Source organism: Verticillium nonalfalfae (genome assembly GCF_003724135.2).
Source record: "Verticillium nonalfalfae strain VnAa140/NRRL 66861 chromosome Unknown scaffold_54, whole genome shotgun sequence".
Classification (NCBI taxonomy): Eukaryota; Fungi; Ascomycota; class Sordariomycetes; order Glomerellales; family Plectosphaerellaceae; genus Verticillium; species Verticillium nonalfalfae.
The window spans coordinates 37,421-60,806 of NW_021167279.1; the positions used below are offsets into that span (position 1 = coordinate 37,421).

General features: G+C 57.6%; 8 protein-coding genes across 8 annotated transcripts; 3 read left to right on the forward strand and 5 right to left on the reverse strand.

The window, feature by feature from the left end:
• Positions 1 to 1,548: 1,548 nt before the first annotated feature.
• Positions 1,549 to 3,936, reverse strand: D7B24_007073 (uncharacterized protein; the record flags this gene model as incomplete). The annotated part of the gene is made up of 4 exons (XM_028641190.1): positions 1,549 to 1,581; positions 1,658 to 2,362; positions 2,612 to 3,452; positions 3,509 to 3,936. 4 exons carry the CDS (start codon positions 3,934 to 3,936, stop codon positions 1,549 to 1,551), a joined length of 2,007 nt encoding a protein of 668 aa, XP_028494744.1.
• Positions 3,937 to 4,371: 435 nt separating this feature from the next.
• Positions 4,372 to 5,413, reverse strand: MED6 (Mediator of RNA polymerase II transcription subunit 6; the record flags this gene model as incomplete). The annotated part of the gene is made up of 2 exons (XM_028641191.1): positions 4,372 to 4,941; positions 4,997 to 5,413. 2 exons carry the CDS (start codon positions 5,411 to 5,413, stop codon positions 4,372 to 4,374), a joined length of 987 nt encoding a protein of 328 aa, XP_028494745.1.
• A 341-nt stretch (positions 5,414 to 5,754) lies between these two features.
• D7B24_007075 (uncharacterized protein) lies at positions 5,755 to 6,570 on the forward strand (the record flags this gene model as incomplete). The annotated part of the gene is made up of 1 exon (XM_028641192.1): positions 5,755 to 6,570. The coding sequence occupies one exon, from the start codon at positions 5,755 to 5,757 to the stop codon at positions 6,568 to 6,570; it is 816 nt and encodes a 271-aa protein (XP_028494746.1).
• A 195-nt stretch (positions 6,571 to 6,765) lies between these two features.
• On the reverse strand, positions 6,766 to 7,943 carry D7B24_007076 (uncharacterized protein; the record flags this gene model as incomplete). The annotated part of the gene is made up of 4 exons (XM_028641193.1): positions 6,766 to 6,792; positions 6,847 to 7,690; positions 7,749 to 7,854; positions 7,901 to 7,943. The coding sequence occupies 4 exons, from the start codon at positions 7,941 to 7,943 to the stop codon at positions 6,766 to 6,768; spliced, it is 1,020 nt and encodes a 339-aa protein (XP_028494747.1).
• Positions 7,944 to 8,987: 1,044 nt separating this feature from the next.
• Positions 8,988 to 9,599, reverse strand: D7B24_007077 (uncharacterized protein; the record flags this gene model as incomplete). The annotated part of the gene is made up of 1 exon (XM_028641194.1): positions 8,988 to 9,599. One exon carries the CDS (start codon positions 9,597 to 9,599, stop codon positions 8,988 to 8,990), a length of 612 nt encoding a protein of 203 aa, XP_028494748.1.
• An 889-nt stretch (positions 9,600 to 10,488) lies between these two features.
• Positions 10,489 to 12,970, reverse strand: D7B24_007078 (uncharacterized protein; the record flags this gene model as incomplete). Its single annotated transcript, XM_028641195.1, has 7 exons — positions 10,489 to 10,549; positions 10,607 to 10,965; positions 11,047 to 11,083; positions 11,574 to 11,943; positions 12,007 to 12,307; positions 12,368 to 12,462; positions 12,514 to 12,970. 7 exons carry the CDS (start codon positions 12,968 to 12,970, stop codon positions 10,489 to 10,491), a joined length of 1,680 nt encoding a protein of 559 aa, XP_028494749.1.
• A 1,812-nt stretch (positions 12,971 to 14,782) lies between these two features.
• Positions 14,783 to 20,027, forward strand: D7B24_007079 (uncharacterized protein; the record flags this gene model as incomplete). Its single annotated transcript, XM_028641196.1, has 2 exons — positions 14,783 to 18,395; positions 18,454 to 20,027. 2 exons carry the CDS (start codon positions 14,783 to 14,785, stop codon positions 20,025 to 20,027), a joined length of 5,187 nt encoding a protein of 1,728 aa, XP_028494750.1.
• A 1,011-nt stretch (positions 20,028 to 21,038) lies between these two features.
• Positions 21,039 to 23,256, forward strand: D7B24_007080 (uncharacterized protein; the record flags this gene model as incomplete). Its single annotated transcript, XM_028641197.1, has 4 exons — positions 21,039 to 21,429; positions 21,507 to 21,606; positions 21,667 to 22,234; positions 22,303 to 23,256. The coding sequence occupies 4 exons, from the start codon at positions 21,039 to 21,041 to the stop codon at positions 23,254 to 23,256; spliced, it is 2,013 nt and encodes a 670-aa protein (XP_028494751.1).
• Between the last annotated feature and the right edge of the window lie 130 nt (positions 23,257 to 23,386).

Here is a 23,386-nt window from a genome sequence, read left to right on the forward strand (position 1 = left end):
CAAATTTGGTACTATCTGGAGTCTCCAATAACTGCCTTCTTCATAATCGTGTGGGATATGATCATCATGGAATGAAGGGGAGCCGTCTAGCAGTATTGAGCTGTGGAAACAACGTCATGTCGTTGTCCCTTCTTATGAATGACAGTGGATGGGCTCGCTTCCGATAACCGACAAAAGAGGTATCTTCTGCAAGACAGACCTAGTGTATGTATCATCCTTCGGGATTCCTCAGATTTTACGGCGTTCGAGAATCCGTTCATCGAGTTCCATAGACATAGAGTGTTATAAGTCGGAATGTTGCCTCAACCCACTCAACAACGCCTCATCTCACCCAAGTCGAGATTATATCACTTTAGCCAGACACGGGCTTTGTCACGGATGCTGGGTATAGCTCCAGGTTGACTTCGTCACCAATTCAGCCGTTCCAGACACTGAGCGGCCAGTCGCCATCTCCTTCGTCAAGGAGGACCAAGTGACTTGCTTATGGAAGTGTGTTTGCTCAGACTGATTATTTCTTGGCATCTGAAATTGGTACATGTACCTTGTGCTGGAAATCTTGACGGGAATCCTCTCAGAAGACCCGAAACCACAGCTTTTTGTCCGTATTGAGATCCCATGAAGATCCAGCACCTACTGATATCCTCGCGAGAACAAAGCGGCAGTCTTTCAATTCAGACTGCGTCATGCCCTCGATCCAAACCGCGTATTCTGATTTGAAGTCTGTCGACGGAGCCACCCATGAGCCCAATTTCTTTGCGATGCCCCGGACACTCCACGTATTTTGCCGAAGAATCTCGCGCAAGAGCACGTCCATATTGGGAGGCTTAGACATAATGATGAGCTCTTCCAGTGACATTGATGCTCGACCTAGGCATGGATCATCTAGATCTGGGTACATACGTTTCGTGATGTATAGCTCGTGTTCGAATTGAACGTTGAGCTCGGGCTGCATGCACAGGACTTTCTCCAGCACAAGAAACAATGACGAAGGCGTCGTTATTTCATCACGCAGGAGCGCCCACATACATTCAATGACAAGAACGGCGAGGAACGCCATCCAACCTGGGACGTTGGCAACTGAACCACCATGATGAGCCTTGATATGCACGCCGCCAGCGAAGGAAACGCCGGCTCCTAAAAGACGTTCGATGAAGGAAAGACGTTTGACGAAGGTTTCTTGGCTGTCAAGACCGACACAGGCGGAGAATAGCAGACATAAATCCTCTCTTCCCAGTTGGCCGCTGGGGCTTTTCTCGACCCAGTCTAGGACGTACTGCGATTCGGCATAAAATGCAAGAAAATGTAGAAATGAGAATTCTGAACCTGGTCCCATCTGAAAACAAGAATCACGATAATGTGGGATGACGCAGCCCATGGAAAAGATACTAGGAATGTCGTCCTTTCGTTGGAAGTGATGAATGATGGCGTGGCACTCTCTCAACACCTTGGTAGAAGGCGCGCCCCACTTCTTTTCAGACCTGAACAACTCACCAAGATGCTCTGCGAAAAAGCGACCTCGCCTGTGGCATAAGGCACGGACATGAAACTTTATGAGGGCAAGTTGGAGTCGCTGCCCATCGGCTGCTATGTCGAAGCGATCCTGAAGATGGTGTTTCATTGCAGACTCGATATCTGGTTGCCGAAGTAAATCCAAAACCGATCGATGGAAGAAATCAATGTCGTCACTGCCTTCTGAAATCTCGAGCAGGCCCTTGCTCAGAAGCTTCAGCTGAGCAGCAACGGTAGACCTGCGCTCAAGATATTCTTCCATTGGCAGCTCACAAACCGGCTGCTCAAATGGAAACTTGGGATCCGCCAGATCATCAAGCCACGAGTACAGCAGAAAGTGCCCGCGACCTTGTCTGCTGGCGAACAAGAGCATCCTGTCTGACCTCTCCCGGTCAGATGAATCAATGCTGTCGGACATCTGTCCGAAAAGTGCACTGAGACCTTTTGGCGTCTGTTCAACTTTTTCCATGAGCGCTCTGTGGCTTGAGCGATACAGGGTGCCTTCCGTTACTGAACGGACAACCAACCGTGCCCACAGGAACACACCATCGGCGCGGTGCCAAATTTGTATTGCAAGTTCATGCAAGATGTGCGGGCTTAGATAATCGGCTGGCTGCTCAGCGAGCGTCCCTTTGACGACGCGGTAAATGTCGAGCTTCGTTGCGTCGACAATGTTGATTCTCATCTTGCTGTCGAATACGTCGAGGAACGCCTGGTAGGGTCGACTACTCACACAAATTTTGACATCAGGTGAATTGCCCCACGCTCGGAGTTGCCGCGCCAACTCCTTGTGGTCAGAACTGTCGCCCTTAAACTCGTCCAGGCCGTCGATGAAGAAGCAGAAACGATGGGTCTTTGCTCTAGATTGTTCTTCAATTAAATTATACAATGCTTGACACAGTTCCGAAAGTCGAAAAGGCGATTGCGCCCACGCAGATATTTGGAAGTTTGCTTCATTGGCCACTGTCCAAAATTGCGGAAACGCGGTCCTCGTAAGCTCTGGACATTGTTGTAAAGCTTCAAAGAGCAGCGACTGATACAACCCCTCGAGGGAGCAATGCGAGTCATGTCCAGAGCGCCAGAAGAAGAAACGGCCAAAGACGAGCTTCCTATCGGCAGCCCAAACGTTGAGGCCGTCCATCAAAGCCTGGTCCTGACAGGTACGCTTCATCAAGGTTGATTTGCCTGAGCCAGCTTTGCCCGATATGTGGAAGACTCCATTTTCTAGCCGGAGCCATGCCTTGAATTTTTCCCGAAGGCTTCGTCTAACCTCGAGGTATGACGTCTGAATATCACTAATGGAAGAGCCGATGCTGGCACTGCCATTGTCATCTTCGTTGTATTCACTGCCAGCCGTGTCTTCGCCGTGATCGGGGTCCTCGATATCGTCATCGTCGATGACGGCTTCGTCGTTTGCCACAGCGGTGTGAGTCGGGCTGTCGGTATCGTCTCCAGTGTCATGATTGCTCCCACCGGTAGATGCTTCAGTTTTACTGCTGTAATACGAGTCGATACTCTCTTCGTCGCTCTCCTCGCCCCTCTCTTCGTCGCTCTCCGCGCCGCTTTCTTCATCACCCCCTTCCTCATGGAGAAGCCAGGCAAAGGTATTGAATTCTGCGTCACTGACATCGTCTTCGCGAGCATGCAGGCTCTCGAAATACAGCCGGTTCAGCACATGCAAGTCCGCCGGCGCCCTCGCAGCAACGGCGCGGAGATTCTGGACGATCAAAGAGAGTTCGGTGCAGAGTTCATGCAAAGCACCGTGGGAGGAGTTCATGTCAGGCGACGGATGAAGTGCATGGCCAGCCTCGCCCATGACCTTTTTTTCCAGGTTCTCGATCGCCTGACGAACATTGTCGAGCTGGGTGATCGTCTGAGCAAAGTGATCTGTGTTCCCTTTCTGCAATTCGCTCAGCTGCTTCTCTACTGAGATCTGATTGTCACTAATAAGTCTGTCAGCAAACGTGGTGAGCGGTCAAGCGGGAGCGGACTGTCTCACTTGAGGATGAGACCGAGGCGCAGAAGGAGCTGCATGCGATATGTGGCCAATTGGTTTACAAGCGCTGCCACTTTATCCGACTTGCGCATGCTCTTCCATGCCGCTTCGAGGCTGCGCCATGCTTTATTCCCTTCTCGCCTCTTCAACGTCTCGAGTATGTCTGCAAGTTCCTTGGAGACATCTTGGCACTCAAGGGCCAGTTTGTTAAGCTCCCGCGAGTGCGGTCCATCATCCTCAGGGGGAGCGGGCGTTGAGATCGTCTCGGTGATCTTCCTCAGATCCTCGACAATGCTGCTGATCCGGACGTTGTCATCCGTGGCCCCAGCAGCTGACTTGTAGAGGTCGACAGAGCCGTGTATCAACTTGTAGGAGAAGTCGATGAAGGTGATCAGAGAGGAGGCGAACCCGGCGGCCGACACGGGGTCCATAATGCCACAAACTGGGGATGACAGATATCTTTTTGCGCAAGGCTGCGAGCGGTAGAAAGTAGGAAAATGTTTGTTTCAGTCAGGCAGCAACTGGGAGACACACAGCCGTATTTATAGGCCGCAGCCTGATCGTGTAGAGGGAGCCAATGCATGGGCGCGGACCGACCAACCAGCCTGTCAGGCGCTGACAAGAGAGATCAATGTCACGAGCACTGCCCCTCATCCGAGTATAGGCGCAGTACGTATGGGAGTCGTCATCTGTGCTATGTCCAGATGCAGGCTGCAGCAGCGGAGGACCGTTGCAGTCATTGACTGGCTTGAGTAAACATGTGCTTGTCATATGTACATACTGATAGTAATGTATGATACAAAGACGGGGGTATCATCGAAAGCAAAAAGTCACGACCATATCTAGAACCAACCGTCCGTTCACTCTCAAGAAGCCGCCGGTGTCGTCGCCGCCGTGTTGGTACCGCCGCTAGCGCCACCTGACACAATCTTGCTCTTCTTCCTCTTCGGCTTTGGTACACCGGGCGTCTTGGGGCTGCGCTCAGCCTTGCCCTCCTTCTTGACCTCGTCGGCTAGCTTCGTGTTCAAAACCGAAGGTTTGGCGGGCGGCTGTGGTGTGGCCGTCGGCGCCGGGGGCTGCAGAGGCGCCGCCTTCTCCTTGCGACCGGTTGATGAGAGGTGGAACTCGCCGGGGCGACCGGTGATGGGGTTCTGGTCGATGTAGTCGCCGCCGTGGCGCAGGTGGATGGCGAAGGACTCCTCGGCGAGGCGGTCAAGGGCGCTCTTTGTCGTCTTGTTGGCAAAGGGCGAAGTGGTCTTGGTCGTGGGTGCGGCGGTCTCTGGCGCCGGCGTGCCCTCTTTCGAAGGAGCTCCTGGTTGCGTGCGTGCCAGGTCGGTGGGCGCTGGCTGTGTGTAGGCGTTGCCGAGTGACGGTGTCCAGTCGCGGACGCTATCGACGGCGGGCAGAATCTTGCTCAGGGACTCTGAGATGGATTCCTGGAAAGGCAGAGGTCAGTACTTAGGGGCTTCGGTTTCCTCGAGGGAGTCGTACAATCTTTGAGTTCATGATATCTCCAAAGGTGGGCGCTTGGTAAATATTCTCGCCGACAAGGAAGTAGTGAGCTATCGGCGTGACACCCTTGCCCCTCTCACGCTCTTGCTTGACGATGACCCAGACGCCAGTGCCGGTCACCATGTCGGCGGGCGCGTGGGCAACGCGAAACTCAACGCCGTTGGGCATCTGGCTCAAGACGGCTTCGAACTGCTCACGGGTGAACATCTTGGCCTGCATCTGCGGATTGAAGGCAGCCTGATGGACGTAGATGCCATTGTTAGAGGATTGGTCGAAAAAGGGCGACTCGGCAAAGTAGAAGAGGACTGAGTTGGAGTGGATGCCCTGGAGGTGGTGGGCGATGGGCGGCGCGCGCCATTGCACCTCGTCGAGAGGCGGGTCTTTGGCAGTGGCCATGGCGATGTTTCGTTTGTCGTCTGGGTAGCTGCGAGCAGATCCTCGGTGCAGAGAAAATCGGATGAATGCCAATTGACAGGCGGGATTGAGGCCGAGTTCGAGGGTGTGAGCGGGGGGATGCAGTTGGCGATGTTCGAAGACGGACAGTGCAGCAGGAGGATGCGGTTAAGGTTGCACTAGCGGCAGGTCGCCGGCGAGCCTTGTACTGGTCTGTGCACCACCACTCTTCCATGCCGCCTCGGCTCTCCGTCGCCAACGAAACCTCCTCCCATCATCACCATCACCACCACCACCCCCACACCACCGTCCATTACGCCCTGAGTCGAGCAACCGCGGCCACCATGGATCTCCTCTCGACAGTCCGCAAATCCGGCTCCCGCGGCGGCGTCAACTTCAGCTGGGACGACGTCTCGACATCTACCCACCGCGAGAACTACCTCGGCCACAGCCTCAAGGCCCCCGTCGGCCGCTGGCAAAAGGGCCGCGACCTCAACTGGTACGCCAAGGCCGACGACGACAACGACCCCAACGCCGACCCCGCCGAGACGGACCAGGAGAAGAGCGAGCGCCTGCGCAGGGAGGAGCTGCGCAAGATCAAGGAGGCCGAGGAGGATGCCCTCGCCCGCGCCCTGGGCCTGCCCGTCGCCCAGCGGGACACCAGCGGCGCCAACGCCGTCGAGGTCGGCCCGTCGCGGAGGATTGGTGCCGCGGGGCCGCCTGAGGAGGCTGCGCCTGTGAAGGCGGGCCTGCAGGTGAAGGAGGATCGCAGGGAGGGGCGCGAGAGGAGGCACAGGGACCACGATGAGAGGAGGGAAAGGCGGAGACATCGCAGTCGGAGCCGCGATCGGGAACGCGACGGGCGTCACAGACACAGGGATGACGAGAGGCGGCACGAGAGGCCACGACGGACGGATGAGAGGCGGAGGAGCCGCAGCCCTGATCGCGAAAGGCGGCGACACCGTGACGGCGATCGAGATGAGGATTCTTCTCGGCGACACAGACGAGACAGAGACCGCAGCCGCAGCCGCAGCCGCGACGGCGGCCGAGACAGGCAGCGGGAGAGGCGAGACCACAAGAGGAGCAGGAGCAGGAGTCGCGAGCACCACCGGCAACGACCAAGAGAGCATCAACAAAACTCGAAAGCGCGGGATCAGTAAGAAGGTCTTTTCGAATGATCGTCACGTAAAGCAATTCACCACCTAAATGCTGGCTCGATTCCCACAGGAAACAAGATGAAGAAGCAAGATTCAATATACCCAGGCCTCGGGCACCCACCCAACGCCATCCCATTCCCTCTTTTTGACCTTTCTCATGACAAACCAAACGCCCGCTCTAAAGTGACCGTGACGTGCCTACAAACTGTAGGAAGTGACATAATACTGCTTCAAGTCAGCTTGGAATTGGCACTTCAGCTAAGAAAGGGGAGCACATACCGTGACAACAGAATCATCCGCCCCCGAGTCGTCATACTGCGGCACGTACACATAGAGAATGAGCGCGTGATCATCGGCAAAACACGCAATGACGCGCCCCTCGAGCCGCCCAACACTGAGCACCCTACTCCAGTCTTTACCGTCGACGCGCACCGTCGCCCACTTGTCGGGCCCCGCCTCCCGGAACCGCGCGCTCGGGTGCTCCTCGATGGGGCCCTGGATCTGGGCCGGGTCGAGCTGCGGGTTCTCGAGCCCGGTCCAGGTGCTCGAAATGTCGACGGCCTCGGAGGCGATGCGCAGGCGCAGGGCGCCGTGCATGTTGGCGCTGAGCTCGAGCTTGGGCCCGCCGGCGCGCGACGCGGCGGGGCCCGACGCGAGGGCGAGCTTGGTGAAGCGGTCGGAGATGGCCTTGAGCTGGAGCAGCGGCGGCAGCTGGATGTGGACGTCTGGCTCGCGGACCTTGGGCTGCATGATCGTCTCGACGGTTTCCGGATGGAGCACGCGGACGGGTATGTCCTGCGTGATGATTTTCTCGCGCTCGCGGCGCAGCGACGTCTCGAGGTGCTCTTGCGGCAGGTCGTCATCAAAGGGATCATCGTCAAGAGAGGCGGCGCGGTGGGCGGCGGCCGCTGAGGGGGCTGAGGCGTCCGTCGTCGTCGTGATGGTCATGGAAAGAACGGGGACACCTTCTTTCTTGGTGAGGCGAAGAGAGGCGGATGTGCTGTTCAAAGCGGACTTGAGGGCCCGTTGGAGGGGCTGCAGGGGCAACTCTAGGTTGATCGTGTTGTTGGCTTCGGCAGACTGGATGTGGTAGTTCTCAAACATGAAGTCCATGGAGAGGGAGCTGTCGACTGTCAGCTGCCTGCAGTCATCCATTGGAAACATTTTTTTCGTATGCTCACGCCCAGACTTGAGACCCCGTATCCGGGATGACGGTGAAGCGTGCCGTGTCATCGTCGAGGCGCACCCATGCGATCTTCTCGAGGGAGTTGAGGGCGGCAGTCAGTTCTGAGAGGTTAGTTTGGTTGTGATCGGAAGCGGGAAGCAAACATACTCGAAAAGGTGCGGATATTTTTGAGCTCCGTCTTGAATCGCATGGTGAAGACTCGTAGACGCCGTGGCCGGTGAGATGCGTTGGCAAGGCGCGGTCACGATGATAACTCGAGAGGGTGAATGAGGTATCGTGAATAGCGAGCAAGAGGGTTGAGGCGCGAGGCAGCATGGCCGATAGAAGACGGTGGGTATCTTAGTGAGTGCGGGGCTGAATTATAGGGGAGAGCGCTGGAACATCCACTAAGTGCACACTGACCTGACTCTTCTGAGCCCCCCCTGACACACTCAGCAACATCTTCTACCCCAGATGGCATTTCTGTCTAACCCCCTCTCGTCTTCTGCAGCCCATCGCACAATCTACCCTTCGGTCTCGTTGACGGTGGTGAGCCCCATAGCCTCAATCTCGTTGTCGTTTTTTTTATTGATTCCCATCTTTCCATATTCCTACCCAAACGTCCGATATAGGCCCTCCCGAGTGCGACCCCTCTAGGGCGAGTGTGAATCCAGCATCTGTGATTGAGCTCCCGTGGACAACTCGCTATACCCTCACATTGCTGAGCGGCACTTTCAAATTCACATTGATGGATGAGTGCCTGGAGTGAATGCAAAGATAGATTTCCCAGTGATATAAGTGGACAACGAGCAGATATGTCTGCGTGGTGGCTGCTCTGGCACAAACCATATCATCAGCGTTCAGTGACATCACCACAAAGAAAGGGGTGCACACCCTGTTACTCATGATAACTATCAGTATGACCTGACGCCCATACCATTCTTATAAACACCGTGCTAGTGTCATCACGACGCTACGCCACCTGTATTATCGTTGAAGCTACTCTCGTAACTACAATGCATCCTCTCCCATGTTTCTGCCACAGCACCCCTTTTCAGATGCCATCAGCTGCGTCTGTCTACCTCTGAATTCTGCTTCCAACTCCCATCTGTCTTGTGGCGAACGACAGCTCCCAGCTCTATATCAGTATTACCATATTAGTGTCTAAATATTAGCCGCAATAGCTCTAAAAATGATGCTGCACAAAAGAAAACGGCCAATGTATATGATGGCCCACCGACGATGATACGATCCCTCACTTGCGCCTCGCTGGTCCCCTCTTTGGAGGCCACAAGACGTCTCCATCCATGAGAGCCTCGTCCAGCCTCTCGGTGTACCAGTGTCTCCACACATCATCACGATAGTCCCTCTCGACGCGTGCTCTGACGAGTATGGCCTGCAGGACCGACGCCTTGCGGTCCCGAAGTAGTCGCATGACCTTTTTGCTCCGGCGCTCCATGCGCTCCCGGAACCCGGCCTTGTACCACTCCTGGCAGAACTCGCAGGGCCCGGGCAGCGGCCGCCGCGGCTCGGCGGCGTACCAGGCGACCTCCTTCCTGCTGAAGGGCGCGGGGCTCGGCACGGCGAGGTGGCCGCATTCCCAGTGCAGCAGGCGGCGGCACATGGGGCAGTCGAACTTGGTGACGGTGTCGGCGAAGAGCCAGTTGAGGAGGCACAGGCTGCCGAAGCGGTGACCGCAGGGGAAGTGCAGCCACGACTCAATGGTGCCCTCGGGCTTGACGCGGCCGACCTGCTCGTAGCATATCGAGCAGTCGGCGTCTGTTGTTTCCGTGCTGGCGTGGGAGGACGAAGGGGGCGGGGGTGGCAGGACCCAGGCCGTCTCGAACTGAGGAGACACAGACTGCATGGTGGCGAGAACGTTGTTTTTCTCCTGTCGATCTCTTGTCTCTCCGTGATGTAGTATGTGGTGCCGGCTGGGGCTAAAAAGGGGGTACGGAGGGGGTGATTCGTCGGTAGGATGACTTTAGCGAGGGATCTGAACGAAAGACGGCAACGAGTGACGGCGATGCCGCAGGCTTCGACTGAACGAGTGAATGTCGAGGTAGAGAGAAAAGAACATGATCTGCGAACTCAACTACCGAAAAGAGGCGTCTGCTCTGCTTTTGAGGGGTGGGAGGGCCCGTTGGGCCTACGGAGATGTTTACGACGACCTGCTTTCGGCTGAACTATCATGCTGGAAGACTTCTGCAGCAAGAAGAGCGGGAACAAAAATGTGCACAACCGGACTTCCCCCATGCTTCGAAGCGGAAGGGGGAAACACCAAAACGGTGGTGTTCGTGATTGAGTGCTCCGCGTTGTAGAGTCGCGACTTCGCCGCGCGCGGGATCGTCCTTGGTGCCGCTAGCATGAGCCGCATCCGGTGCGGGAGAGGTCATGTCTCACTTGAGCGTGGGACCTGGGGAGGTTCTGCAAGCTTCGCGTAGAGCATGTCTGGCCAGGGCGCCGCCTTGAGCCCAACAGCGCTGCCCGCCTCGTGAGTGAAACATTCCGATTCCGGGACACACTTCAGTGGAGCGAAACCCGCCAGCATTCCTCTGCTGCTGTTACCAGGCTCTTTACAACGTGGGCCCTCCCCCCTCCCCCCCTTTAAGCTTTTTCAAGCTCTCCAGTGAAGGGGGAATGGCGCCATGACCGACAGCGCATCCTGCTGGAAGGCACTTGAGGCGTCATGCAGGGTCAAGGGGAAATCAAGGTTGGGGGTCGTGAATCTGCTCGTCGCATTTCTTTCTGCTTCGCTATCTGGCTCGACGCCCATTGTCCTCGTCGTCGCTGTCATCCCTGAATCCTTCTTCCAAACTGTAGGCGTTGGTATTAGCACACGCGTGATGCAAAACTGGGGAGGGCGCAATATACTCCCTACTCAACCTCCTCGTGCTCTCTGGGCTGCTGCGTCGCGCATCCTCGGCAATAGCCTGCCGCGTGTTCTGGTTGACTTGACCGAGCTCCTCGCCGTCATCGGATGCAAAGCCATCGTCGGAGTGATCGCTGCCGATGGCCACGCCCTGGGACGCGTTTCGGCGCCATATTGATCGTTCCATGAGGCCGGAGACGCCACTGCGAACACTTTGGCCGAAGGAGAGGGTGCTGCTCTGTATCGCGTGCACGGGAACGTATTGGCCGTAGCGCTCGCGAGTCTTGCGCCAGAGGGGAGCGAGGACGAAGGTCAACGTGAGGAAGAGGATCAGGGAGATGACGGCCGGAACAATAAGGACCTGGTGATGATCTGTCAGCGGGGATGCCTCGTTCTGCCTGCTGGTGCGGATGATGATGATGATGGAAACAATGCTGCTTACCTTGAAAACAGCCACGCTGCCCATGCTGGGCCAGGACCTAGGTAGGTTTTCCTGCGGGGAGGCTTGTGGTGGAGGTGTAGACTTGCGTTGGCAGGCGTCGTGACGATGAGCAACAGTTCGAGAGGGCAGGCCGAGCGATGAGATAGTCCTTGGTGCCTTGGGATGATGGATGATCTAGAGCTGAAAGGGCATCATGCCGCATGGGGCCCGACCAGGGATGCGGAAGGCGCGGGCCTAGCGATTGTCACTGGATTAGGCGCTGCTGATTGGATAGGGCCCCTGGATCTGGTGTGATCTGTTAGTGAGGTGAGGAGTTATGCAACAACATTAGACGCATCAGAGACATAGTGTTACAGTTAGAATAGCTAAACATACTTCAACGACTGCTATGCATGTTGAAGCCTCCAACTATGCCTAACACAGAGCCTCTTCATAGGGCTTCCCATAATAGTATTAGGAACACTATGAATAGGTCGGGTGATGCTGATGTTCTTGTCCTGCTGCCTGAACACATGTCGTTTCTTCACTCATTAGTCATTTCCATCTCGGCCTCAACATGTTCTTTATCATCGTCTGTATCATAGGCGTCTACATCATAGGCGTCTGCATCATAGGCGTCTGCATCATAGGCGTCTGCATCATAGGCGTCTTTATCGTAGTCGTCGCCCGACTCAGCAGCTCCACACAGCGATGCCACGCGCGCAATGTCCCACTGGAGCATGAGGATGTCGTAGTCAGGCAAATGATCTTTCATCGCTGCTTTGATGGTGAAAATCTGCCCATCAAGGATGGGCGCGCCCGTACGCAGGTCGAAAGCTCGGGGCCGCTGTTTTACTATTCCAATGGCAGTCGTGAGCAGGATCTCCCGAGCGGATGCGCATATATTGCTGCCCATTGCTGATGTTTTGGTCATCAGACAGCGCTTCAACCAGTAGAAAACGACCTGTATACTCCATGTACCCTCCGCCTTTTCCTCCTTTGGGCGCATGGGGAACAGAGCGAAATCGTACCGAGACCAGGCGGCATGCATGTCCGGCGAGAGGCATATAACATTGCCAATGACGTCGATGCCCTCAGTTGTGCCGTTTGGGAAGAGCTTCTCAGAGATGGCCTTTTCCCTGTCCGCGCCCCACAGCCGAGCTAGAGTGTCCTTGAGGGTTGACCTAGTTCGCCGGGCGTTTGCGGCACTGAAGGGGTAAATGTGCACCACATGAGGCTCTTCATTCCCGGTCAAAACACAGGTCTCGTCGCGAGCAATGCACTATTGGATATTCTCAGTGCCTTGGTACATTCTATCGGGAAACGGGTCTTCATCACTTACGGTTTCCTTCACTTTGTTGGACCTGGGTCTCCTCAACGCTGGTGGCTCTCCTTCACCAAGACGCTTCTGGTTGTCCGACAAGGGCTGCGTCAGGACTATGCGCACGTGTTAGATCTGTTCTTTTCTTCTGGAAACTGGCAACTTACATATCTTGAATTGAAAGTCCAATCCCTCCAGTATGACCTTGATGTTCTGAAAATACTCTGGAACATTTTCCGCCGAGTCGAGAGTCTGCTCCAGCTTGCGCATTTCGTCGATGTTTGTGACTTGCAAGAGTGCCCAGGACAGGGCACTGGTGGCGTTGAAGACTTGTTTGTCGCTGACCTTTTGCTCCTGATTATACTCCACGAGGAGGCGGTTGTAGAGCTTGTGAATGATGCGCCGCCTGTCGTTCTTCTCCTGATCCGTTTCCATATCCATGTAGTCAAAGCCTTCTGCACTCTGTGGTCTGCGCTGACGAGATGCACAGGCGCTGAGCGCGACACAGGCGAGGTCCTCGGGCCGGAAACCGTCCATCTGGTTTGTGCACATCTCCTGGAACAGCCGGATGCGATCGCACAACGCTGCGGCATCCCCTTGGATGCGAATTTGCTCGGTCGGCATTGTGTACTGGGTTCTGTGGCGTGGATGGGAGGGATTGGAGAAAAGAGGTAGAGAGGATGGACGGGAGGGATAGAGGAATAGAGTGGTTCAGTGATTCAGCGATTCAGTGATTCCGTGATAGAGGAGTAGAGGAGAGGTGGGAGGGAGGAAGGAGCTTCTTATATTCCTCCTAGCTACCAGGGTTCTTACCTCCTTCTGAGGCTGTCTACAGCTATAAGGACGGTTTAGCCAAGAGAAGTTAAAGTGCGCCTCATGAACTTCTATCTTATACTCCAATGACTGAGCAGTGCACCGAGAATGCCACCACACATGGCCTTACATTCAACCGAGGCCATCCTCGTCAAGTCAGATTCACATGTACGTTATGCGAGAACGCCATCAGGCATATGTACGCATTGTAGACGAGGTCTGGCGCAAGAACCGATGCGCCGCGGCATCTAGACGCCGTGCCATACGCTTCCACGCCTCGGTTGCCTCCTGCTGGACAAAAAAGCAGTGAATTCCGGTGTCAAATTGAGGATTTATGTTGTTGTTTCTGATGTGGCAGGAGAGAAAAGAGTTGGAGACTCATTGCAGGTGGTACGCTATAGACACCAGCACCAGAACAGAGCAATGCACGTCTTGCCCAGGTCCTTTACTCGGCGGAGAGTGCACAGTGGACAGTGAACAGGGGGTTCAGGGCCGCTCATTCTAGGCGCAGGCCAAGGTAAAAGCAGCAACGCTCTGGGCCGCGTCTCCCTTGAGCACTTACCTACCTTAGGTAAGGTACCTACCTATAATAGGCAGGTAAGCAGGTAGGTAGTTAGGATGGGGCGCGGTGAAACGTAAAACCCATCTAGGTACGGGGGACTACGACCCCAGCCTGCCCAAAGTCGATGCCTGACTGTCGAGATGGGATCCCCAGTTCTTCCCCCTGAACGTGTCAAACCAACTCGGCTTCGTTTCATGCCGCCAGGGTCCCAGCGACCGCCTCTTCGTCGTTCAGCAACACATGGATTTCTCCGCCTAGTCTCGAGTCACTCTTTCGTTCCACCGACAGGCCTCTTCAGACCTCGTGTGTGCGCGCTGTCAGCCAACAACTGCCGTCTGACCAGGTACCGCATCTGGGCCTGGATTTGAGCCAACGCCCACCGGTGGTCTACCCGGCGCGAGAACCATTCGTCCTTTGCAACGAATCATCGAGAACCTTACCGTTCCCAGCGCCGCCCTTCCGGAGCCTCAAACGAATCTCGACGACCCGCGACCGCGCCATCGATTCGCCCACCCAAAACCCACCGCTGACTGTTCCCCTCGCTTGTCGATCCCTGACCTGATTCGCACTCACCCAGTCCGAGACGTAGACCACGACCCAGTCAACTACGCATTTCCACACAAACACACACACACCCGACCCGGCCTCGTCAACCACTGGGAGAACTTGAAGTGTATGTTGCAGTCAAGGATAACCCCCCCTCGGGACGTCCCATCTCCGACCTCAAACCTCTCCAGCGAACCAGGCTTGAAGAAGAGCACATGCTAAAACACGACTTGTTATGCGATTAGGATTCCAACCCACGCTTCGTGCCTGCTCCTCCCCCCGCGCAAAGCCGCTTCCCTCCTCGTCGACTCTCCTTGTCTACCGGCTCGGCCGACCCCCATCATGCGACCGGCCTCGGCCTGCCTTCTCGCTCCTTCCAGTCGGCCCGCCCAGGCTTGAACGTACCCATTCAACCGCACCCAGAATATCGAATCCTCCTACCAGGGGTACAACCTCAAGGTAGACAGACACACGACAGAGGGCCAGGTGTTTCACCTCTCGCCCGCCCGCCCACCATGTCGGCCAGCGACAAGTCGAGGCAGTCTTCTGGCGGCAAGTCCTTTTTCTCCAGAAACAGGAACAAGGACAAGGACAAAGACAAACGATTCACAAGCGATGAAGGTCGCCATCTCGCTTCGGGCGACAACTACGACACGGCCAGCATCGCACCCAGCACCCTAGGCTCGCGGTCGTCTCGCCACAACCGCGACTCCTCCATCGTCTCCGTTGATCGCGCGTATTCAGACGACGGCCTCAGTCCCATGGCTGGTGTCATGACCAGCATACCCTACGACAGCGTTCCAGCCGATTCACGATCCCCGATATCCGTCGACTACCTACCCAAGCCCGACCAGGCCCCGGTGCGCCGCGAACTGCTACCTCACCAGCTGAACAAGGCGACAAGCGACTTTCACCAATACCCCAACATTGACCCTTCCGCAATGCAGCCCGTCGCCGGATCCCATCTTTCGGCGGCACGGCCGTCTGCCGGTCCTGGTGGGACCAACATCACCATGGCCACGACCGGCCGCCAGACCATGTTGCAACAGTGGGGGCCAGGCCCTGCACGCAGTAGCGTCGCGAGCACGGTGAACGGCGCTCACAATCCCAGATACGATTCCTACATGACCTCTGCAGGTCGCAATTCAGCTGATCATTCCAGCGTCTTCTCAGGTAATGGAGGTACCCACGAAATGACAGCAGCCCGCTCATCAAAACTAGCACTGCCGAGTGCTTCGTCACAGAGCTCCTTCTCGCCGCACCAGTCCTACTACAGAGACTCGCACCGTCTGACGAAATTCCCCGGCATGATGAGCGCCCCTCCCACCGGCGGCGGCCACGAGAGCTTTTACTTCCCTAAACCGGACGATGACCATGTCATCGATCAAATGTTCCTCGCCCTGATGCAGAAGAGAGGATGGCATAACCTCCCGGAGCAGGCCAAACGCCAGATGGTCGCATATCCGGCTTCCAAGAAATGGACCCTGCTGCACCAGGACCGCCTTGCCGAATGGCAAGGCGAGCAGAAGAGGAGGCAGACGGCAAGGCCAAACCAGTTCCCCGGACAGTTTGCGACCCCAGATATCCTAGTATCCTCCGACGAGGAAGGTTCCCCGGAATGGTACGTCCGACGCGTGATGGACAACAGCTTGGACACGAAGGGACTGGGGAGCCTCGAAGTCAACCTCAGAACCCAACAAATAGGATGGGTCAAGCGCTTCATCGAGTGTCAGGGGCAGGTGGCCATGACAAACGTCTTGCTCAAGATCAACCGGAAGACGGCTCTGGGCCCGGCGGCTCCCGACCAAAAGGGTCCCGATCGAAACCTGGATCGCGAATATGAAATCATCAAGTGTCTCAAGGCCTTGATGAACAACAAATTTGGCGCCGATGATGCCCTGGCTCACCAGCAGGTTGTCATATCACTTGCAACATCACTCATCTCCCCACGACTCATGACAAGAAAGCTGGTCAGCGAGGTGTTGACATTCCTGTGTCACTGGGCCGATGGGCAAGGCCATCTCAAAGTCATCCAGGCATTGGATGCCGTCAAGAGCCAGGCAGGTGAGAATGGACGATTCGACGCCTGGATGCGCCTGGTCGAGGTCACTGTCGATGGCCGCGGCAAGATGGGCAGCTTGGTTGGTGCGAGCGACGAAGTCCGCAGCGGCGGCATTGGCATGGAGAACCTGCTCATGGAATATGCCGTGGCCACGATGATTCTCATCAACATGATTGTCGATACGCCAAGGGAGCTTGAAATGCGGATACATATCAGAGCCCAGTTTCTGGCTTGCGGCATCAAGAGGATCCTCACCAAGATGGAGTCGTTCCAATACGATCTCATCGATAAGCAACTCGAGCGCTTCCGAACCAACGAAGCTATCGACTACGAGGATATGCTCGAGAGGGACAACAGCAGCATCAAGGACTCCATCGATGCCGAGGTCAAGGACCTGAACGACCCCGTCCAGATTGTTGATGCCATCCAGCAGCGGCTTCAGGGCAGCAAGACCCAAGACTACTTCCTCTCGGCGCTTCAGCACCTGTTGCTCATTCGCGACACGGATGGCGAGGAGCGCCTGCGCATGTTCCAGCTCGTGGACTCCATGTTGAGCTATGTAGCGATGGACCGCAGGTTACCGGACATGGACTTGAAGCAGAGCCTCAACTTTACCGTCCAAAGTCTTTTGGATAAACTGCACACCGACTCGGAGGCCCGACAAGCTCTCGATGAATCTGTGGAGGCGCGGCAGATCGCAGATGCCGCCATGGCCGAGCGCGACGAGATGAAGGCTCAGCTCGAATTGGGCGCCGACGGCCTCGTGGCGAAGCTTCAAAAACAGCTCGAGGAACAGCAGAGGTTCATCGATGCTCAACGGCGACAAGCGGAGGGGCTCAAGGCCGAACTCGAGAACCTCCAGACTGTGCGTCAGAAAGAAGCACAGCGCAACGAGCTGGAGACCCGAGAGCTTTACCTTATGCTCAGAGATGCGCAGGATGTCGCGGCATCCAACGCCGCCAAGGGCAACAGTAAAATCCCAGCAGAGGACCCGACACGTATGCAGGGCATCCTCGACCGTGAACGCCTCATGGAGCGTCTGCAGATGCAGATTGAGCGCCAGAAGACGCAATTCAAGCTCGAAGGCAGGGTATGGGGGGACGCCGTGGGACCGTCTGACCGTCTGCGGGCACTGCGTGAAGAGATGGACGACGGCAGTGGCCCTCAGGGCGCCGGCACACCGCCAAGGGACTTTACCAACAGCATGCTGGGCAGCGTCCAACGCCACACCAAGATCAGCCGCAAGCCGGTCGGTCCTCGCACTGGCGGCGGTGAAGACGATCTGGCCGAGGATGGCGAGGACGACGATGTCGTCTATGAGGTGCCCCGTATGGTCGAGATCAGGAGGCCCGTCGTGGATGCCAAACAGCAAGCCGCCCTTCACGGCGAAATGGCCAACAAATTCAAAAAATACGACGCCAGCGACTCGGAGGATGGCGAAGGTACCACGACGGAGTCCGCTCCGCTCGTCACACCAGCAGGTGCCGATACGCCCAAGATCGAAGTCACCAGCGCCGCTCCGCCCCCGCCACCTCCACCCCCGATGCCCGGCCAAGGTGGCGCACCCCCTCCGCCTCCGCCTCCGCCTCCACCACCTCCTCCTCCTCCTCCTCCTCCTCCGCCCCCGATGCCCGGCATGCTCTCTCCTGGCGGTGGGCCACCACCGCCGCCGCCGCCTCCCCCTCCTCCGCCAATGCCGGGTGCGCCTGGTATGCCTCCGCCGCCGCCGCCCCCAATGCCTGGCGCGATATCTGGACACTTCCTGTCGCAGAACACGGCAAGCTTTTCCACAGGACCCTCGATCGGGCTGCCCGTGGTTCGGCCCAAGAAGAAGCTCAAGGCCCTCCACTGGGACAAGGTCGATTCGCCAATGGCGACGCACTGGGCCGCTCATACCCCGTCTGCGGAGGAGCGTGAGGAGAAGTATCTCGAGCTCAGTCGCAAGGGCATTTTGGACGAGGTCGAGAAGCTCTTCATGGCCAAGGAAACGAAAAGACTCGGCCAAGGTGGTGCGAAGAAGGATGACAAGAAGCAGATCATCTCTGCTGATCTGCGCAAAGCGTTTGGTATGTGTTGCGCTCTTGTCATGTCGACAAAAAAAACGGTGTTGCTAACAGGCGTCAGAAATCGCACTCGCCAAGTTGTCACAGATCTCTGTCGAAAAGATTGTGCAGATGATTATACACTGCGATAACGATATCCTCAATAACAACGTGGTCATGGATTTCCTACAGAGGGAGGATCTCTGCAACATCTCGGACAATACCGCCAAGCTTATGGCACCCTACAGCAAAGACTGGACCGGTGCCGAGTCCGACAAGGAGAACAGGGAGCAGGACCCCGAGGAGCTCACACGGCAGGACCAGATCTACCTGTTTACTGCGTTTGAGTTGCACCACTACTGGAAGAGCCGAATGCGCGCGCTGGCCTTGACGAAGAGCTACGAGACGGACTACGACGAGATCACGGACAAGATTCGCAAGGTCATGGCCGTCTCCGAATCGCTGCGAGACTCGGTGTCTCTTATGAACGTTCTCGGTCTCATTCTCGATATTGGCAACTACATGAACGATGCCAACAAGCAATCTCGCGGTTTCAAGCTCAGCTCCCTGGCGCGTCTGGGTATGGTCAAGGACGACAAGAACGAGTCGACGCTCGCTGATCTGGTCGAGCGCATCGTGCGTAACCAGTACCCCGAGTGGGAGAACTTTGCCACCGACATTGGTGATATTGTGGCGGTGCAGAAGATCAACATTGAGCAGCTGCAGTCCGACGCCAAACGATACATGGACAATGTCCGCAACGTCCAGATGTCGCTCGACTCGGGCAACCTCAGCGACTCGAAGAAGTTCCATCCCCAGGATCGCGTGGGGCAGGTGGTCCAGAGGCACATGAAGGATGCGCGCAGAAAGGCCGAAGAGATGGAGCTCTACCTGGAGGAGATGTCCAAGTCGTACAACGACATTATGACCTTTTACGGCGAGGACCCCACGGACGACAACGCGCGGCGAGACTTCTTCTCGAAGCTGGCGTCGTTCCTCACGGACTGGAAGAGGTCGCGCGAGAAGAACATGCAGTACGAGGAGACACGAAGGCGTAACGAAGCCTCGATGAAACGCAAGCATGCGCAGCTCAAGGTGACGGGTGGCGCGGTCGAGGGCGCGCCTCCGTCCCCGTCGAGCACGGGCGCGATGGACTCGCTGCTCGAGAAGCTGCGCGCAGCGGCACCCCAGACGCGCGACCAGAGAGATCGACGGCGCAAGGCGCGTCTCAAGGACCGGCACCAGGTCCGCGTGGCCTCGGGCCAGAAGATCCCCGACCTCAACGAGATACCCGAGGTGGAGGCGGCGCTCCAGACAAAGGAGGCCGTCATCGACGAAGAAGGAAGCGTTGTCAGCCCAGGGCTGTCTTCGCCCCGGGAGGGCGGAGAGGACGATGTGGCGGCGCGCGCGGCGCTGCTCTTGCAGGGCATGCGCGGTGGCGATGGAGCGGACGACGACGACCCTGAGAAGAGGGAGAGCATCCGCCGATCGAGGCGGCAGACGGCAGAGGAAGAGAGGAAGATGAGGAGGAGGAGACGGGAAAAGGCCAGCACGGTGAGCTCGAGCGACGGCGGCGACGCGGCGACGCAGGCCGAGACGAGCAAGGAGGATATACCCCCGACACCAACCATTGAAGAGACCCCGGCAGAGACGTGAGCAATGGCAGCAGCAGCAGCAGTACCAGCAGCACGACGACGACGAATGCGACGGACACGCGCTCATCTACGCAACCATCATACCTTATCTAATGTTTATTCGCGCCCGTGTGCGGGTGAACCGAGCATTCGAAGCCAGGCCGCAAGTGTACGGGGGGAAACGGGGATCGCGAAAGAGGGATACGACGGAAAGACGGGTGGGGGAGTAAGCTTCCATCTTCAATTGTCACCTATTCAAATCTACGTATATTCAAGCGATGAAGCCGGTCCGCGTCCTTTCGTGGGATTCATGAGCCGAGGCGGCGAACAGAGCATTTCACCTGTCTTCACAGCCAAACCCCCTTTTTGGTGCACGTCTGGCTCAACTTGGCAATGCTGCTGACCTGACTAACTCACACTGGCACAGAATAGGATCGAGGCGCTGCTCCCCCCACCAATGTCGGTTCTGGACACCATTCAATAACCACCCTCCAGCCTCTAGCCTACAGCCTACATACATACAACCTGCAGTCTGCAGATCATCAGATCCCATTTAGCCGAAACAGTTCGCTCCTTCGGGCGGACGAAAGGGGGATCCCCTCCCCCCCCCCACGTAACCGCCCAGAGAGCCGACGAGCCAACCCCTCTTGGCAGTGGGAGATCACAGGCTCGAGGCGGGGGAGATGCCACCGATGACACGCTATACCAGGATGACCCCGCCACAAAACATGCCGACAGCCAACATCCGGGGCCTTGATTGCTGGACTAATTGAGAGCGAGGTGACATGTTCAATGGGGGCGAGTGTGGTCCTCCAAGAGCCTCCCTTCGAAGCTATGAAGCAGAGCTAGCTGGTCTCGGAGCATTTGTTATCTGAAGCTGGCTGCCATGCTTGCTTCCTCTCCCGGTTACCCTGATATTCCAACATCGTTCTTATCGTGACAATTCCCAATTCCGGTCTAAGGGAAGAAGCAACTCTCTCTCTCTCTCTCTCTCTCTCTCTCGCCAGTCAGTCACAGCCTTAGTCGCCACGACATGACGACAGAACTCCAGGAGCCCAAGACGGGCCTCGTCCTGGGTTACAACGGCGCGCACCCCTTTTCCCGCGTCGACCTCACCGACCGCGCCTCGGTCCAGGAGCTGCTGCGCACCCTGCTCGACCCCCTCGAGCCCTTCTTCTCGCCGCACAAGGCCCGCGTCCGCGTTCCCGGCGGCACGGCCGTGCGCTTCGACCAGACGGCCGCCGAGGTCGAGGGCATCTGCCGCCCGCTGTGGGGGCTCGCGTGTCTGCTGGCCGGCGGCGGCGAGTACCGCGGCACCTCGTGGTGGGTGGAGGGCCTCAAGTCTGGGACGGACCCGGAGAACCCCGAGTATTGGGGCCACCCGAGGGACAATGACCAGCGCATGGTGGAGATGTGCCCGCTCGGTAGGACTTTGGATGTTCCCACCTTTGTGATGCTTCTACGTTTGCAAGGCGGGCCTGCTGACGTGCTTCCTGCGCAGGCTTCGCTTTGGCTGTCGCGCCGGTGTTTTGGCAAGACTTGACAGAAAAGGAGCGCGGCAATGTGGAGAATTGGCTGGGCAACTCGATCAATGAGAAGAAGTGAGCAACGTCTCGCCAGCTCGAAGCGCAAACCAGAAGCTAATGGACGCCTTTCGACAGCATGCCCAACACCAATTGGCTCTGGTTCCGCGTCTTCGCGAACCTCGGCCTCAAGAAGAATGGCGGCAAGTTCTCGCAGGAGAGGCTCGACGCCGACATTGAGCACCTCGACACCTTTTACCGCGGCGGCGGCTGGTCGAACGACGGGCCCGAGGGGATTCACATGATGGACTACTACTCGTCGAGCTTCGCCATTCAGTTCCTCCAGCTGCTGTACGCCAAGCTGGCGGGCGACGACGAGCCGGCGAGGGCCGAGGAGTTCAAGAAGCGGGCGCAGACGATCGCGCTCGACCTTGTGCACTACTACGACCGCGAGGGACGGTCCATCCCGTTCGGCCGCAGCGTCGGCTACCGCTTCGCCATGGTCTCCTTCTGGGGCGCGCTGGCCTACGCCGGTGTCGAGCTGCCGGCCCCTCTGACCTGGGGCATGGTCAAGGGCATCGTGATGCGGCACCTGCGCTGGTGGCAGACGCAGCACGGCATCTGGAGCCCCAGCGGCACGCTGACCATCGGCTACTCGTATCCCAACATGTACATGGCCGAGAACTACAACAGCCCGGGGAGCCCTGTACGTGTTTTCCGACTGCCAGCCCCCTTTGTGAGAAGCAAGAGCGCAGCAAGCTGACAACGATGCAGTACTGGGCCTGCCTGGCATTCATCTGTCTCGCCGTGCCCGAGGACCACCCGTTCTGGACCTCCGAGGAAGAGCACGCGTGGGGTGTGATCCCTACAGTCAAACCCCTCGAGCAGCCGGGTCACATCATGAGCTACCTTGGCGGCCACTGTATGCTCCTCTCGTCGGGCCAGGCGTGCAGCTACCCGATGAAGGGCACACACGCCAAGTACGGCTGCCTCGCCTACAGCAGCGCCTATGGCTACTCGGTGCCGCCGGGCCTCTTCTCGCTCGAGCAGTATGCGCTCGCGTCGCAGCTCGGCTTCTCCGACGACGGCGGCGAGTACTGGAAGACGCGGCGGCGGTCGGACTACGCAGGCATCCAGACGCGTGACGGCAAGCCCGTGCTTGTGTCCTCGTGGAAGCCGTTTGTCGACGTCACGGTCAAGACGATTCTCGTGCCGCCCGAGGCGGCGACGCCCAACTGGCACCTGCGCATCCACCACATCACGGCCGGCCGCGAGGTCATGACGGCGGACGGCGCCTTTGCCATCCGCAACGAGACGGCGCCGCACGGCAGGGTGCTGCCGCTGTACGACGAGGCGACGGGCGAGGGCACGCGGCCGCGCATCATTGGCAACTACGACCTCGCGAGTCCCGAGGGCTGGGCGTCCGGCGGCGACGGCGCGTTCGCCGTGTCGACGCTGGCGGGCGCCGTGGGCATCAGGGCGCTGGAGCCTGGGGCGCGGCGCACGGCGAACCTCGTCAACGCCGACCCCAACTCGAACCTCGTCGAGAGCAGATCCGTCATCCCGACGCTACAGGGGACGCTGAAGGCGGGCGAGGAGGCGTGGTTTGTGGCGGCCGTGTTTGCGCGACCTGCGGGCGAGGGCGTCGCGCGGGGGACGTATCTCGAGGGCTGGGATGCGCCGCCTGCTGTGCCGGCATGGGTTGAGACGGAGGGCAAGGGTGTTTAGGTGTACGTTCTCGAGGAGAGGCAGAACGAGACTATGAAGGCGCGCAGCCGCCTGACCAAGATGAAATGTCTGGGCTCTTTTCTACGCCTTTGAACAAACCCTTTCCGTTTAGACCCTAATTGTTATACAA